The following is an 18811-nucleotide window of genomic DNA, read 5'->3' as shown; positions in this document are numbered from 1 at the left end:
TCATTTGTATATGGTCATAAACTGGCACAGGACTGAAGAGACACAACTGGATAGAAACACCAGTGTCTCAAAGTCCCCTTACATCAATGATTCTGGTGCGTTGTGAACACTATAACAATGATTAACATATTAATATTCAAATCTGTTTGAAAATATCTGGAAAGAACATGCATGTCATCATTATGATTTTTGCTGTTCTTTGTGCTTATGATAATGTTAATTCAACCTTGTATTTATTCTTAATTTCTTGGAATGATTTTTCATTCTCATTCAGAGTTGCTATCAATTGTGGCTAATTTTTTGTTCTTTTCAATCTACAGGAAAAGTTTTAAAAGAAATTACGAATTTATCAACTACGACAATCAGTAGATTCCCCTTGGCTTTGTTATCCAAATTCATGACACTAGTTCCTTTGAGTAGAGCTCCTTTTAGCTCCTTTAGGTTTTAATTAGGCAAATTACCCTTGGCCAAGAAATGCACTAAAGGCTTTTTGAATATGTTAAATTGTCTAAAACTTATAGGAGACAAGTAAGGGCAAAGCTATGCAGATGAGGTCGAATCAAAGTTGAACAATGTGTTCATAGCTGTCCTTTGTCTCTGAAATAGAGATCCATTTGTCCTAGTAATTCAAATTCAAATTTCTTCATAATCATTGAAGTTACTTCCCTTCATAATTCAGAGCTGCTAAAGTAAGTGTTAGGTTTTTTTTTTTGTTTTCCTTCTTTGTATATAAGGCAAGTTTTAAAAAATTAAGAATTTACGGAGAACAGCATTCAGTACATTGCCCTTGTTTTTGTTCAAAGACAACAGACCATTCTAACTGGTGATACACTGTGTGGTAGAAGACCTGACTTTCCATGGAAAAATGTACCCTGACATGATAACATTTAGGAGTTGATATTTGTACCCTATCAAGCCTATGTCTGTTGCTTTATCACATTGCAACCTTGCTCCCTACTCTAATCAATCTATTGCTCACCTTGTCTTTTGCCTGCCTCTTTATAGCTTATAGCTTTCTCTCTCTCATTTCTCCAACTCGCTTACCCTTTACCATGTATAACAGACTGCATTAGGCTGCTCACTACCCTTAGCCAATACACTCTAACTTGGCCATTCTGTACTGCCAGTCATCACTCTCTCTTCTCTAGGCTACTTCTATATCTACCTATCACCTACTCTTGCATTTATCTCATCACTCACCCTCACCTTTGTCTACATCTATTGCCAATCACTTCCCTTCCTGACTGCACCCAAATAACTCAGCTTTTCTATCATACTTATTATGGTCCTTGGATTGTCACTGATTTCTCTCCTATTCTTTTCTTTGGCCATCTGAACAAATGTACATGCTTGATGTTATTGACTACATTTACATCCCTGTCTCTCCCCACTCTCAGCCACCCTTTCCTGGCCTTTCTGCAGTCATCACTATCTCTGTCTTTCTTCTATTCCTCTGCTCAGTTTACATACTTTAGATTATTGAGTACTCTTTACATTTACTGTGTACAAGGCATACCTAGTCTGTTGGTTCCATGATGGAAACTGCCCTTTAGTGCTCCCTCTACAGTGATTGGTGAGCAAGACAACCAATCTAGTGCTGATGCTGTGACAAATGCACTATACAATGTAAACTGGTTGTCAAGGAAAGAACAGGGTCGTGAGCTTCATTTAGTTCTGTCTTGCTGAGGACTGTTCAACTCCTCTAGTATTGATGCTATGAGAAAAAGCATCCAACACACTCTTAAAAGTAATTCGCACTATGAAGGACATCTAACCATAACAAACAAGGAACTCAAATGACATGTATGAACACCAATCAATGGGAGTGGTGTCTCTTGATAAAAAATGGATTAGCGGTAAATTGATGATGGTAATGATGGCAGCATATATATTATATTCACGCCTACAAACATTTAATAGCTCCATGTGCCAGCTGCCATTTAAAAAATTATGTATATTTTCATTGATTTTCCAATAAGTGTAAAGATCTTCCTCAGCAAATAAATACTGTCCTAAATATTGGCCCCAGTTATGCCACCCATCCAAATAATTTAATAAAAATATTAAAGCAACAGCTAATTATTTAGAAAAGTAACAATAACATTCCTCCCACTTCTTCCTCTCACATAAAAGCAAACATTATGACTTTTGTCACAGTGTGACAAAAGTCATGATGGTTTCATAAATATATTTTGATATCTGTTTGTTATTGTTCTCTCTTCCACATAATTAACCTCATTACATAGAACAATTCATAAATATGACAATGTAAAACGTCATCATCATCATTTCTACATCTGCTTTTTGCATGAGGTTATGAGGTGGATGAGAGTTCTTGAAGCTGTATGATATGATAGGATACCTCTCCTGGTGCAAATTGCAAAATACTTTAAATATATTCACAAATGTAATGAAATTGATTTCCATTATAATGTTCAGCTTATTTGATATAAATAAATGTGTTTGTGTGTATGAGGGGGAGGAGGGTGAATATTTAAAAATTATACTTTTATAACTACCAATTAGAAAAAATAGAGAAAACAAAATAACAAACCCACTGATAGGAACTAAAAATAATTTAGATATCTAGAACACTGACCCTATTCATGCCTAAATGACTGATGAATTATTGGGGAACAAAATGAGATATTATGAAAGTGAAAAGTTTATTTAAAGCAGACATTTACTCTTTATTTCAGAGAGAAGAGAAAGTAAAAATAGTGATGTTATTGGGTGAAGGATAATGTTAATGACATGACTGTACTGGTATGGAAGTGTGATGCAAATAAAAAATAGGTACCAAGGATAAAAATGTTGTGGGTTGAAAGTGGAGAATACATGAGCAAAACACAGGAGGATTTGGAGATGAAAAATCAATGCCTTATAAATGAGACAATAGAATATTATAAACAGTGGTGATATACTGTTTGGAAGACTTGGTTAACCCAATCCCAGTTTGAAAAATAGATATGAAAATGATAACTCATCATGCCAACAGATATCAAACAATCTGAGTCACCAGAGACATTTGAAACTATCACATTTAATTTCAGCATTCAAAAACAATATAATTTATTATTGTTAACACTGTCACAGCTCCAAACACTATGAATATATTCTGCCACATTTTAATAATGTTTATAAATTCCCACAAGGTTATTGAGTGACTACCTGAATGTAGAAAATCCTCCTTGAGTTTACAGGCTGGAAACAAGAGTAATTTTGTTGGAATATGAAACAGGTATTGCATGTAAAAGATAGTAAGTAACTTAAAAACAGTACATCAGAACACACAAAATATATGCAGGAAAAAAAGAAATAGAAACTCTTACCATCTTTTATGACCTGTTCATCTTTTATGCTTGATTCGAGTTTAATTGGTGCCAGAGGGGTGTACTGGAGAGATAAATACAATTTGCTGCCATCTTTGTTTTCAAGAATGGTATCTACTCTGTTGGGTAGAAAAAAAAAAAAAAAAAAAAACATGATATGGCTGTTTGTATTTAGACACATAAATATAGCAAAATAAATGTGCAGAAGTTTTTGCATAGGCAGGAAACTAGAGACTCTTTAAAGAAAAAGCTTGTGATTTTCATACTTTAGTGAAGAACAGTCCTAATATTTATAATAGAATTGATATTCACTGGGAAATGAAACTGGTTTGCGAACTCAGTTCTTTGAAAACATAACTATGCACAACAGTACCAACCACAAAAACATTTCCAATATTTTTTTTTTGTTTTAACCCGGCATAAGTTCAATTCTTTCTTTTTCTCTCCCCCTCCCTCCTTCCCTATATATATACATATATATATACTAGTATTATAACCCGATTTCATTTGGGTCTACTCAGGCAACATTTTAAAGATGAGGAATTTTGCCCTAGAGGCCACGCCTTGCAATTGAGCGAACTCCCCAGCACTTTTAACATAGGTGTGCAAATTTTCAGGTCAATCCAACCACATTTACTAACACTTTTGCCTTTACAACTGCTTGTGAGAAAATGTCCACCCTTTTCACAAATATATAGTATATATATATATGGAGTATATATATATGGCCCAGTGGTTAGGGCGGCGGACTCGCGGTCGGAGGATCACAGTTTTGATTCCTAGACTGGGTATTGTGTGTGTTTATTGAGCGGAAACACCTAAAGCTCCATGAGGCTCCGGCAGGGGGTGGTGGCGACCCCTATTGTACTCTTTCTCTAACTCTTTCTTCCTGTTTCTTGAGTAACACTGGGGGGAACACATACGCCACAGAAAGTGGGCCCATGAGCCTGGCTAGGCTTGAAAAGGGTGCATAAAAAAAAATAAATATATATATATATATATAAGTTTGGATTTACTCCCTAAAAATTATTATTATTAATATCATCATCATCATCATCATCGTTTAGCGTCCATTTTCCGCGCTAGCATGGGTTGGACGGTTCGACCGGGGTCTGAGAAGCCAGGGGCTGCACCAGGCTCCAGTCTGATCTGGCAGAGTTTCTATAGCTGGATGCCCTTCCTAACGCCAACCACTCCGCGAGTGTAGTGGGTGCTTTTAACATGCCACCTGCACAGGTGCCAGGGGGGTCCGGCATCGGCCACGATCGGTTGGAGCTTTTAACGTGCCACCGGCACGGGAGCCAGCCAAGGCGGAGCTGGCAACGGCCACGTTCGGATGGTGCTTTTTATGTGCCACCAGCACAGAAGCCAGTCGATATATTTATATATATGCAAGGCACAATCTCTCTGGTGCTACAATGAAATATATTCAAGTTCAAGTGTAACATGGCTGGTGTCTAGAAGGGATCCAATTGTAAAAAAAAAAGCATCATAAAAACATGACATAGCCAACAAACATATCTGGTTTTTCTGTTACTGTGTGTTCCAGATGATGTAAGGCCATGTTGAGTGGATAGATATTTGTTTAGTCTATGCCAGCATCGAAAACAGATTGATGATGATAATGAGTATATATGCACTGATTTATGTCATCATCATCATCATCATTTAACATCTCCGAAAAGATACAAAACATATGCTGCCCATATGACATCAGAACAGTATTAGAAGGACCAATAGAAGAGAATATGACCAAAGACTGTGTGTACTCCATCCCATGCAGCTGTGGTAGGTTATATAAAGGTGAAACATGCAGCTCCCCGCTCAAAATAAGGGTAGAGGAAAATCACAAAGCTGTGACATGAAGAGATATTGATAAATCAGGTATAGCTGATCATTTATAGAAAAACAGAGACTTCCTCCCCCTGTGGGATGAAGTTAAAATAATAGACAGAGAACACTGGAAAATATGAAAACTAAAAGAAGCCGCACATATGCTAGGACATAATAACCTCCTAAACAGACCCAGTGCAGATATGAGTAGCATATGGGAACCAGTATTAAGGAAGGATAGGAAAATATAAGATTTATAAGCCCTAAAATTCACTTCATAATTGCCCATGGGCATATGGTGTAGTGGTTAAGAGTACGGGCTACTAACCCCAAGATTCCGAGTTTGGTTCCAGGCAGTGACCTGAAAGATAATAATAATAATAATAACATTGAAAAATATCTTAGGAATGAGAACCCAGGTTCAAAATTATTCCAGGACACCTGATGAAGGCTGGAGGGTATATCAGCTGAAACGTGTTAACAACAAACAAGATGAGGACAAATATCTGTCAAATGTAAATAATGATAATTCCTCTTCCTTCCTTGTTTCGTATGCATTCGCAGCTTTTTTCCAAGGTATCTGGTGCTGTTAGCTTGGTTTTTCCTCGGGGCTGGCCAGATTAGAGCAATCAATTCAAGATTAATCAGCCGAAATTGCGAGGATGATCCAGTTCTTGACTGAAGATTGACCCGTCTGTGTTTTTTGTATCGTCTTCTGGAGGTTTTGCGTTCTTGTCCCAATTTTGTATTTTATATATATATATATGTATACAGACATTGTTATTGAAATAGAAATTATTTCCCGCCAAAATGTCATCTGTACTCATTTTTTCAAATACATAATACTGTACCAAGACCTTTCTTTTTATTATTCTGCTATATATCATCATCATTTAACGTCCGTTTTCCATGCTAGCATGGATTGGACGGTTCAACCAGGGTCTAGGAAGTCAGGAGGCTGGACCAGGCTCCAGTCTGATCTGGCAGTGTTTCTACAGCTGGCTGCCCTTCCTAATGTCAACCACTCCATGAGTGTAGTGGATGCTTTTTACGTGCCACCGGCATGGAAGGCAGTCAAGGTGGCGCTGGCATCAGCCACGTTCGGATGGTGCTTTTTACGTGCCATATATATATATATATATATATATATATATATATATATATGGTGATGATGATAATATACATGTATGTTTTACTGGTTGCTTAAATAGCAAAAAATTTTTGGGAATTTAAGCAACCAGTGAAACATACATTTTTCAGTTTGGAAATTGCTATTTGAAACTTGAAACTCATACCAGAGTCAATCTATTATCAAAATAAACATTATCCTCCTCCCCAAAAGCCATCTCTACTCATTTTCTCAAATATATATATATATATATATATATCATCATTGTACATACATCTATGCTTAATGTGAAAACGAGTGGTATAGAAAAACAAGAATATTTATGCACCCCTACCATACACATGAATAACTGAGTTCAATTGTATAAGGTGAATGTATATTTATATACTTTTGAATACACATTAAAATAGAATACATTACACATAGTTGCAAGTAGGGTGAAGCTGAAAGCTTGAGAATGTGGCATATAGTTATGAGTAAAGTAGAAGTGCGGAAGAGGCAAGATCAACATCAACTTACTCTCCCTTTATTTGGAATGGGTACTGAGACAGTAATATTTCATGTTCTTCGAGTGTAACACTGGTCAATAAGCGTTTGCATTTGTATTTTAGATGAAGCTGAAAAATCGAAACAGAATAATAATAATGATGATAATAATAATAATAATAATAAAAATAATAATAATAAGAAGAAGAAGAATGATAATAATAATAATAATCCTTTCTACAGGAGGCACAAGGCGTTAGATTTGGGGGGAGGGGACCAGTATGTAACTGGTACTTAATTTATTGACCCCAAAAGGATGAAAGGCAAAGTCGACCCCAGCAGCATTTGAACTAAGAACGTGGTGCCACATGAAATGTCACTAAGCATTTCGCCTGGCACGCTAACAATTCAACCAGCTCATTTCCTTAAAATAATAATAATAATAACAACAATATTGGTAATAATTTCTTTCTACTATAAGCACAAGGCCTGAAATTTTAAGGAAGGGGACAGTTGATTGCATCGACCCTAGTGTATACCTGGTATTTAGTTAATTAACCCCAAAAGGATGAAAAGCAAAGTTGACTTCAGTAGAATATGAACCCAGAATATAGCACTGGAAGCTGCAAAGCATTTAGTCAAAAATGTTAACAATTATGCCTGCTTGCTGCCTTAATAATAGTAATAATAATAATGATGTCTTTAATTCTTTCTACTACAGACACATGAACTGAAATTTGGAGGAGAGGGGATAAGTCAATTACATCGACTCCAGTACTTAATTGGTGCTTATTTTAACCCCAAAAGGATGAAAAGGCCAACCTAGGTGGAATTTGAACACAGAATATAAAGGCAGACAAAATACCATAAAGCAATTTGTTTGGCACACTAATGATTTTACCTATTCAAAGTCTTAAAATAATAATGATAATAATAATAATAATAATAATAATAATAATAATAATAATAATAATCATTTAAAGCCCATTGTCCATGCTGGCATGGGTTGAACAGCTTGACTGGGCTGGCATGCCAGAAGGCTGCACCAGGCACCGGTCTGATTTGGCATGATTGGGATGCCCTTCCTAACACTAACCACTCTGAGAGTATAATGGGTGTTTCTACATGCCGTTGGCACAGGTGCCATTTGCATGACACTGGGGTGCATTTACGTGCTACCAGCATGGGGTTCAATTTGTGTGACACCAGTATCTGCCATGACTGCGATTTTGCTCAGTTTGATGGGTCTTCTTCTCAAGCATGACATAATACCAAAGGTCTTGGTCATCGCCTCTGTGAGGCTCAGAATTATTATTAGGTTATATTGTACACAGTACTCAGGTGCACTACAACTAATCAGAAAAAGAAGTAAATGAGGGAATGGGAAGCCTCAATAACGCAAGTAGACAGCAATGACAGCCAAAATCATGTATACAATAACATTCATAGTACACAAGATAAAGCACAGGAAGTCAGAAAAGTGAACAGAAAAACAATCTTAGAGAGGGAAGGGTGTACAGGTATGTCAGGAGTCGTGCTGACAAATTTTGAGAAGCACAGAATTTTTGAAGGTTACTGTATGCAACTCTGAAAGTCATGGGTACTACATTGATTTTTGAAAGCAAAATAAGAAAAAACAACTAAAACCCTATGAATTGTGAGGCAGTGGTCATGCTGGAGTGGTACTAAAATAGTAGAGGTTGTGGCTTAACAGTGCGGGTGAAGTGATTTTTGTGTGACAATGGTGACATGTTGGTAGCCATTTAGCAATGGAGTGGTAGTAGTGAACCAGTGGTTGTGGTTTAGTAGTGGTGAGACAGCAGTATTGTATTAGGGATCATGTAGCAGTGGGGATGGTGGAGGGATAGCAGTGTAGGGTGAAGCAGTGGTGTACTAGTAAGGACATTATAAAATCAAACTAACCTTATCTGTTGCCAGATCACTGACCAAAAAGGAACAAAGATCCTCCCAGTTTTGTGAATCATAAACCTCAGGACATTGACGCTTGTGATCACTGAGTCTAAGTACTGTGTAGACCACATCGTCAAGGCCATTGTCTGCAATAAAATAAGAGGCACAACAATATCAGCAACAAGAACAATAATATTAGCAGTCATAACTATACTATTTCTTTTGATAGTTTAAGCATTGGCATGCAGTCACCCTGGGGCATTGCGTTTAATTATATTGAACCTAGCACTTGCTTTATCAATCTCTGTTAAGTTACAGGACATAAAAGAGCACAATATAAAGAACACATGCTTTAAGACAGGTGTAAGCATAAGCAAAGTCATAAACACACACACACACACAAAGTTAACTCTAATACATTTGACTCTACCTTCAGTCAGTCTATCAGTAAATGTTCCATTATTATTACTAAACTAGTTTAAAATAATAATCTCAGTTTAACATATACATACAGACATACACACACCATCATCGTCATTTTTTTAATGTCTATTTTATCATCATTGAGGCAGATTTTTCTATGACCAAATGGCCTTCTTGTCACTAACCCTGACCTCTTTACAACCAAGATAATATTCCCATCACTTGGCATGTTTTCATGGAAGACTGGAAATGAATAATACTACTTGTAAGATGGTATTTACATCTATCATGCAATGTCAAGACAAGGAGATATAAACATACACACATATGTGTTTGCTTTCTGCACAGTTTCTGTTGATTAAGTTCAGCTTACAAGCTATTGATCAATCTGAAGCTGAGGTAGAGAACATTTGCCATAGTAGGATTGAACTCAAAATCATGCGCTCACAAAACTTATCTTTCTTAACATAACTTTTTAACCACCCAGTCATGCCTGTACTCTATAGTAAAATATGCAATTTTGTTACATTTATACTGGTTTTGATAACAATAATATTAATAAGGAAAACAAGTAGACTTTAACGAACTAACTAGGTCAGTATTAAATTCTAACAGTAGTAGTATTTACACATATATTTTTAAACACACAAGAACGCTCAAATGGTGTTTTTACATGTCACCTGCACAGGAGCCAGTCCAGCAGCACTGGCAACGACCTCATTCGAATGTTTTTTCATGTGCGACCGGCACAAGTGCCAGTAAGGCGACGCTAGTAACGATCACACTCGAATGGTGCTTTTTATGTGCCTATATAAATAATATATATATATATATACTAGCAGTATCGCCCGGCGTTGCTCGGGTTTGTAAGGGAAATAACTATATAAGCATTTTTAGAGAGTTACTTCCCTTATAGATGCCAATTTGGGCTTTCTTAGCCATTTCTGTTTTGGTGTCTTCAAGCCATGAAGTCGTTGTTCTAAAAGAACGCTGGTCTCCTTGACAACGCATTACGACGTTGATTTCCTTAAACTCCCTTCCCCACAGCTTCACGAGGGAGGGAAGAAGGGGGAGAAGCAAACACAGGTGCAGGTGTTTGAGCGTGGACGCCAACTCCGCCGCCATCGACACACGAAATATTATGCATTAAAATGGAATAAAAAATGATGTTAAATTATTTTTAAAATCGTAGACTCATCGTAGATGCGCGCTAATAGCCAGAGGGGCTCGATATTAATCACGACTATAAGATACCCGAATTTGGTTAAACTGCACCGCAAAATGTGGGAGGAGTTAGGAATCTAAATCGAAGGGGACAGACACTCACACAACTACAGTTTTATATATATATATATATATATATATATAATATATATATTCACACAATCCATGCCAGTGGCATGTAAACAAAGCACCCCCTACACTCTTGGAGTAGTTGGTGTTAGGAATGGCATCCAGCTGTAGAAACCTTGCCAAATCAGATTGGAACCTGGTACAGGGCCCCCCACCCTGACTTACCAGTTATCAATCAATGCATCCAACCCATGCCAGCATGGAAAACAGGGCATTAAATGACAACGAAGATGGTGACTTGCACCTGTAATTACACCAACATACAAACTACAAGCATACACATATGCACACACTTACACAGTCATACATATAATCATGATAGTAACCAAGTAATAAAGATGAAAATATATAAATTAAAAGAACTCAGGTTAAAACAGTTGAAATCTCTTACTTACCTATGTTGGGTTTGGGGTAACCTTTTATGTGTATGGTTAGGACACCTTGTGCTGGATATGAAATGGAAATAATACAGAATAGGATTTCAATGAGAAAGAGTTCATGATTGGTTCATTTATTTAAAATAATCAATGTAGAGGGGTGTGTTTAAAAAATATGATGCAGTCTCCACCCAATGCTAGTATAACAAACAATAAGCCTGCACCTTGTTCTGGGGTGGGACCATAAGGGATGTGTATCCTAGGGCCCTGAAGCAAGTCCAGGAGGGAACAATCACTGATGGTTGATCTTGTGAATAAACACAATGGGAATTTTAAGGAGAGAGTTAATACTATTAAAACTGACTTCTCTTTCACATGTATAGTTAGTAGTTATTTTATTGATTCCTAGAAGGATGAAAATGTCAATTCCAGAAGGGTATTGAACTCGTAAATGCGAGATATTAAACTAGAGTATGTGAAGCATCTACCTCTAGCATTATAGTGGCAGAATCATTAGAATGCCAGGCAAAATGCTTAGCAGCATTTCATCCAGATTCATGTTCTAAGTTCAAATTCTGCTGAGGTGAATTTTGCCTTTTGTCTTTTTGCGGTTGATAAAATACATACCAACTGAGCATTAAGGTTAATTTAATTAACTTACCCCCACCGCCAAATTGCTGGCCTTGTGCTAAAATTTGAAACCAAAATAGGTACCAAACCAGAAATTTATGGGAAAGAGGTTAGTTGATTAAACTGACTTCAGTATGTTACTGGTATTTTAATTTATTGACCCCAGAAGAATGAAATGCAGAGTTTCCCTCAAAAGGATTTTTAAGGAGCAGAATAAATTCTGCAAGACATGGAATTTTTCCTTGACATACCAATGATTTTTCCAATCCATTGATCTCAATATAACAATAATAATAATGGTTTCAAATTTTAGTACAAGGCCAGTAATCATGGGAGTAAGTTGATTACATTGACCTCAGTGCTCAACTAGTATCTATCTTATCAACTGTGAAAGAATGAAAGGCAAAATTGACATCAGCAACATTTGAAAGTAAAAGATGAACGAAATGCCACTAAGCATTTTACCTGGTGTAATAATAATAATTTCTTAAATAGGCACAAAACCAGAAATTTTGGGGGAAGCAACAGTTGATTATACCAACTCCAATCCTTGACTTGTACTTTATTTTATTGACACGAAAAGGATGAAAGTTTAACTTTAATTTCAGTGGGATGTGAACTCAAGATATAAAGAGCCAGACAAATACTGCAAGGTAATTTGTTCAATGTGCTAACAATTCTGCCAATCAATCACCCTAAATAATAATAATAATAATAATAATAATAATAATAATAATAATGATAATAATAATAATGATAATAATAATAATAATGATAATAATAATAATGATAATAATAATAATAATGATAATAATAATAATGATAATAATAATAATAATGATAATAATAATAATGATAATAATAATAATAATGATAATAATAATAATAATGATAATAATAATAATAAAGGTTTCAGATTTTGTCAGAAGGGTAGCAATTTTGGGGGAGGGGACTAGTCGATAACATTGACCCCAGTATAAAGTTGACCTCAGCATGTAGTGAGAGGTGAAATACCACAAAGCATTTCATCGAGTCATGAGGTCAGCAATTTTAGCCAAGAGGGAGTAATTGATATCATCGATGTCAGTACTTTAATAGAACTTTATTTTATCAACAATGGTGAGAAGAAAGGCAAAGCTGACCTTGTTGTTTAACAAGTATAGAATGAAATCAGGTACAATGGGAAATTACAACTAGAGAAATAGAATACCAGAAACTCACCACACTGTCGTTTCACCATAGAGCGTTGATATTGGACTGGTCCAACAGAGGCAAGACTAACATCCAGCTTTGCTGGATCAACCAGAGCTGGAAAAGGAATGAAAGGTTAATGATCACGGGTGAGTAGGAAACAAAATATTGAAGAAAAATATCTAAGATAAAAAATTCAGTGAAGAATTTCCTGAATGTCATTATGTTTCTATTCTTTCCTGCTTTTTCATTTTTATATTTTACCACAGGACCTCTTATCCTGATATCTCTTTTATTTGTATTACTAGGACATATAATTTTTAAAAATGGCATTTAATATATGCTGATACATATGAGCCTGACATTCAGCATTGCTGATAGTTTGTGGTAAATAAATAGTGACAAAAAGTCAGAGAAAAGAGAGCTTGCAGAGGGTATGAGAAAAGATTATGTGGAAAGCAATATAACAAAATGATAGAGTGAGAAAGAAGGGGATAAGAATAATTAAAATGAAGTGTGTAGAGAAAGAGAATGAAATAGATCCATTTGTAAGCTTTATTTGTAATTTAACTCATAAACATCAGCATAGTGAAAAATATAATCAGCTTTGACCGGATTTCAGATCCAACTCAAATTGGTGGCACAGCTAATGAAGTATTTTGAGAAACTGTAATAGGTGTATTATAGTCAATACTAACCTTTGGTGATTCCTTCTTTGACATGGGTATGGATCCAGGTTTTCAACAGTGGCATCTCCATAACTTGAAGCCCACCCATCACACTGATATTAAACCAAACATCAGGGCTGAAACAGAAGAGGTTACACTTCTAAATTAGTCATACACAGAAGAAAAAGTAATTTATTTCTTTTCTTAATTTTAATATTCAACAACCACCACCAGTCCTGAACTAATGAGAGAACTTCTGTGTAGCCACTTGCCCCATCAGAAATAGCAGCCAAATCTCCCACAAATTACACCTTGCCAGCTTCAAAAAAGAGAAGACGTACTTGACAATATGGTCCTAGATATACAAAAATACAGGGTGGTAACTGATGGAAATGCCTTTGAGCATAGATCTGTCCAATCAAGGTTCATCTAGAATTAAATATCAACATCAACAATAACCATCATCTCTACTTTACCTTCCCCTGTGTGTCTGGTGAATAATTATAATAGAAAATATTGCATGGGTCATTTCCAATCAAAAGCTTGACATTATACTAATTGTTTAATAATGGTTTCAAATTTTGGTACAAAGCCAGAAAGTTTGAGGGAGAGGGTAAGTCAATTACATTGACCTCTGCTTCCTCCTCCCAGTGCTTAACTGGTACTTATTTTATTGACCCTGAAAGGATGAAAGGCAAAGTCGACCACAGCAGAATTTGAACTCAGAACATAAAGTTGGTTGAAACGCTGCTAAGCATTTTGCTCAGCATGATAACAATTCTACCAGCTTACCACTTTTGAATATTTAGTAATGATTATTCTTTGCATATATAATATATAGAATTTATGTATATATTAAAGTTTATACATATTAGAAGTGTGTGTATGTGCACACACACAGACACACACACACACGTGTATGTATGTGAGTAAGTGCAGGCATGGCTGTGTGGTTAAGAAGTTTACTTCTCAACCACATAGTTTTAGGTTCAATCTCACTTTCCAGCACCTTGGACAAGTATAATTTACTATAGCCCTGAGCCAACCAACACCTTGTGAGTGAGTGAGTGTATTTGGCAGATAAAAAGTGTAAAGAAAACCATTGTGCATACATATATAATGCACAGATATATGTATACATATACACACTCATTATTTGTGCATTTACATTTGCAATCACTTATATGAAAGTGTGGTGGTGTTTTCAGTTTCTCCTGCCAAGAAATGACCTGGGAATTTTGTACTTTCAGTGTAATGTGGAGCAAGTGATCCCAAATTTGAAAAGCAAGTATGGATTAGAATCAGGAAGGGCATCCAGCTGTAAAACAATGCTTCAAATAACATTTACCAACCCATGCATGGACATAAAACAAATGAATGTGTGTGTGTGTGTGTGTGTGTGTGTGTGTGTGTGTGTGTGTGTATGCGTGCGCATATATATATGCTGTTTCATATTTACTTTTCTATACTTGCATTGATGGAGGATGTTTTTAGCTAGAAAAATTGTTTCCCTTCTAGTCTATCTTTCTGCTAGGCATTCAGTTATGTAGTAAAGTGAAACTGTATGCATACATACACACACATCTACTTACTTACATGCTGCATTGATACATACATGTACATACTGCACACATATGTGTATATCTATACATACATATATATATATATATACACACAAACACACACACACACACACACATAAACCATAATGATTTTTAGCATATTCAAAAGGCCATCAAGATTTGGAAAAGGCTGTTAACTGAATAATTTGGCTGGTTCTTATTTTATTGATCATGGAAGATAGAATGTAAAGTAACAAGCAATAGCATTATAATCAATAATATAATTCCAAAAAAAAGTTTTTAAATAAAAATTATTGCATTTGAACTTTTTCCATGGAATGGCCTTTTTCTCTCATAAAAAAGAAAAGAAAAAATAGATAAAAAAGTAGAGACCTTGAAAAAAAAAAACACCCACAAAATACTGAGGTATGTCAAAAGTGTAAATTACAAAGAAAATAACATGCTGAAATTAAACCTAAAAATTCTGAATTTAAACAGGTGTTATTTTCGTTAGCATGGATATAGTAGTGAATATTTTGTTTTGCCATTAATTCAGTTATTGCATTGCTGAATTTGTGCAGTTGAACACTCAATATTCTTAGTTTTCCTATTGCATCTCTGGCCAAAACAACTAATGCTGAGCCAAGGAGGCAGTCTCGAAGAGACAATAAGAGAGCCACTATATGATAATAACAATGAAAAGCTTTATGAGCTGACAAGAAAACATTTGTGATATCAAAACACCCTCTATGAGCTGACAAGTAAATTTAAGTAGTTGTCTGACTAACTAGACATAGCAGTTAAAATACTCTTCAAATGTCTAAGTCAAAGTTTGCTTTGGGCCTATTGGCTCAAAAAGATGCATTTTACTTGGATTGTTTCTCTAAATGAGATGCTACTCCACCACAAGGTTAACCTGCTGTCACAGGCACTTATTTTCAGTTGAGTTTGGTTAGGGTAATGTGAAAGGAAGTGCCTTGCTGAAGGTCACAATGTACTACTACCCAGTCTGAGAATCAAATTCATACCTAATGTTAGTGAATGTAACACTGCTCTGGCATCATACACATAGGACACATTGAGTAATATAGATCTAGATATGAAACGAAAATTAACAGGGTGGTCATAGTTGGAATGCTTTTGACCATAGGTCTGTTGAAATCCAGGATGACCTGGGACTCAACAACAACAGTAAAAATCATTCATGCAATCAAACTGTTTTAGTATGCTTAGAAATATGACACCACTTACGTCTCAGTAAAATATACTGTGGCTTTAGAGAAATGGGGAAACGGTGTGTCCATAGACATATCTAAGTTGATTTGTAGAGTTCCTCGAATTGTCAGCTCTTCTATAGCTACATTGAAACCAATGCTGAAAAGAAACAAGAAAACAAATTATCAGACAATATTATTTGAATGAAATGTGATTTGAGAACAGTCAAGAGTATATAAATATATATCTTTTATCGTTTACTTGTTTCAGTGATTGGAATACAGCCATGCTGGGGCATTATCTACAAGCATTTAGTTGAACAAATCAACCCCAGTACTTATTCTATCACTTTCTTTTGCTGAACTGCTAAATTACAAGGATATAATCAAACCAACACCTGTTGTAAAGTGGTGGTGTGGTGGTGGTGGTTGGGACAAACACACACACAATGGGCTTTCACACAGTTTCCAGCTACCAAATTTAGTCACAAGGCATTGGTTGGTTTAGGGATAAAGCTGACACTTGCCCAAAATGCTGCACATTGCAACTGAACCCCAAACTACATGGTTGCAAAATGAGTATCTTAACAACACAGCCATGTCTGTGCTCTGTCTGTCTGTCTCTATCTCTCATAAATGACACCCTTTTTCCAGGCTTGCATGAGTGGTGGAATTTCTTTTAGGCAGTGTCTATTTTCTTTGTTCTCCTGAATCTACTGGAGCATATAAAGTTAAATGCCCTACTCAAAGACACAGCACAATAGCTGTAGTGAAATCTGAACTTGTGATCCTGTTTTCAGGAGCCAAATACTTCAACACCATGGCCACTGTACCTCACTCTACTTTAAAAATTTTAAGTCAATGAATGAACAAGTTATAAGGTAATAAATCTTAAAAGTCAGTAGGTAAATTTTTATTTCTCTATTTCTAAGATTTGATATACATGTATGTAACTAACACAGACTTTTATTCTTCAGAGACACAAATTTATTAATTCATTTTAGGGATATAGGTTTATTAACTTTTTACGACACAAATTTATTAATTTTTCAAGATAAAAATTCATTAATTTTTATGGATACAAATTTGATTAATTTTTATCAAAAAATTTATAAAAGGGAAAATAATCCGTCTGAAACTTGAATTAAACTAAATTTCAGCAAAAACTGAAATATGAGTCAATAAAACAAATTTTCTGCACATATTTTGGTTCCTATCATCAAATTTTGTTTTGCTTTTGGATTATAGCTTCAGATCTGTCCATAACTAAAGTTCAGTTAATATCAATTTTAAATTAAAATACCTCAGAGAAAAATTACAACCCAACTTGTGATTAATGAAGTAATAGTTCTCTTCTGCTTTTCATATTATTGCAGTAGTTTGTTGCATTTTTTTACAGTCTCAAATAGACAAAGGACACAAAACATTTTATTCTTGACTTCAATGACAAGCTCAGTCCAAAACATTAGGAAAATCTTTTTCCAGAGGCATATGAATTTAAAAATCTTTTCTTTTACACTTTACATATTCTTGTATATTGTTAAGGTAGGATTGACCTTGTGAATTATCATTGCCATTAAAAATTATCCCAACACTTATTCATGATGCCACTTGGTGTGCTTGTATAAGGTGAGTGACATGGTTGAGAGTAATAAGCACTGAAGAGGGAACTCTGACAAATCTAGTTGGGCTTACAAACTTATGTGACCTAAGACTTTGTGTCATAGTTTAAGAGGTCCTCATTGTCATTGTCATCATCATCATCGTCGTTGTTGTTTAACGTCCGCTTTCCATGCTAGCATGGGTTGGACGATTTGACTGAGGTCTGGCGAACCAGATGGCTGCACCAGACTTCAATCTGATCTGGCAGAGTTTCTACAGCTGGATGCCCTTCCTAATGCCAACCACTCCGAGAGTGTAGTGGGTGCTTTTACATGCCTCCGGCACGAAGGCCAGTAAGGCGGTACTGGCAATGGCCATGCTCAAATGGTGCTTTTTATGTACCACCTGCACAGTAGCCAGTCCAGCAGCACTGGCAACAACCTTGCTTGAATGTTTTTTCACATGCCACCAGCACAAGTGCTAGTAGGCGACGCAGGTAACGATCACGTTCAAATGGTGTTTTAACGTGCCATCGGCTCGGAGGCCAGCTTGTTCCTCTGGCCCTGATCTCACTCATATGGTTCTCTTAGCACTCCACTAGCACGGATACCAATCATCGAATTTGATTTCGATTTCACTTGCCTCAACAAGTCTTCACAAGCAGAGTTTAGTGTCCAATAAAGGAAAGGCATGCATAAGTGGACTGGTTACACCCCTGGCACAGGCCACAAGGTTATGGTCTCACTTGCGCTTGCCGAGTCTTCTCAAGCACAGCATATTTCCTGAGGTCCTTCTTATTTTAATGATCATTTTTACATGATGGTATGAACTAAACAAAGCTGCAAAATAGCAGCTTCATCTTATGTCTTGATCTTGTGTCATCTCATTTTTTTCAGCCCAATATTCTGATGAGGTCTCAATAGTAAATTAAACTTGGTCTTTCAATGAATAACCACGAGCTGGAATGTGATAGTGAAATGAGAGCAATGTAACAATATTAGCTTCTGGTGGCCGTAAACATTGTTGTTTAGCCTGCAACTCATCTCTGATAAAATAGACATGTTAAAAGGTATTTCACCCATAATCATCTGTTTTTTTCT

The 18811-nt window shown here is 35.9% G+C and overlaps 1 protein-coding gene across 4 annotated transcripts in view; it reads right to left on the bottom strand.

Moving 5' to 3' along the window:
- LOC115212982 (extended synaptotagmin-1-like) overlaps window positions 1-18811 on the bottom strand; it is a 184703-nt gene that overhangs the window by 63893 nt on the left and 101999 nt on the right. For all 4 annotated transcript variants that reach the window (XM_036503669.1, XM_036503672.1, XM_036503671.1 and 1 more), the window contains exons 5-11: window positions 16147-16269; window positions 13364-13470; window positions 12696-12782; window positions 10863-10913; window positions 8704-8837; window positions 6814-6911; window positions 3333-3451 (exon numbers count right to left, since the gene is read on the bottom strand). In XM_036503669.1, the coding sequence (XP_036359562.1) occupies window positions 3333-3451; window positions 6814-6911; window positions 8704-8837; window positions 10863-10913; window positions 12696-12782; window positions 13364-13470; window positions 16147-16269 (719 nt within the window). The remainder of the gene's footprint in view (window positions 1-3332; window positions 3452-6813; window positions 6912-8703; window positions 8838-10862; window positions 10914-12695; window positions 12783-13363; window positions 13471-16146; window positions 16270-18811) is intronic.

This window comes from Octopus sinensis, linkage group LG6 (assembly GCF_006345805.1).
Source record: "Octopus sinensis linkage group LG6, ASM634580v1, whole genome shotgun sequence".
In the NCBI taxonomy this organism is placed as follows: domain Eukaryota; kingdom Metazoa; phylum Mollusca; class Cephalopoda; order Octopoda; family Octopodidae; genus Octopus; species Octopus sinensis.
Note: the sequence above shows the minus strand (reverse complement) of the source record. Positions and strands in the feature narration are given on the sequence as shown.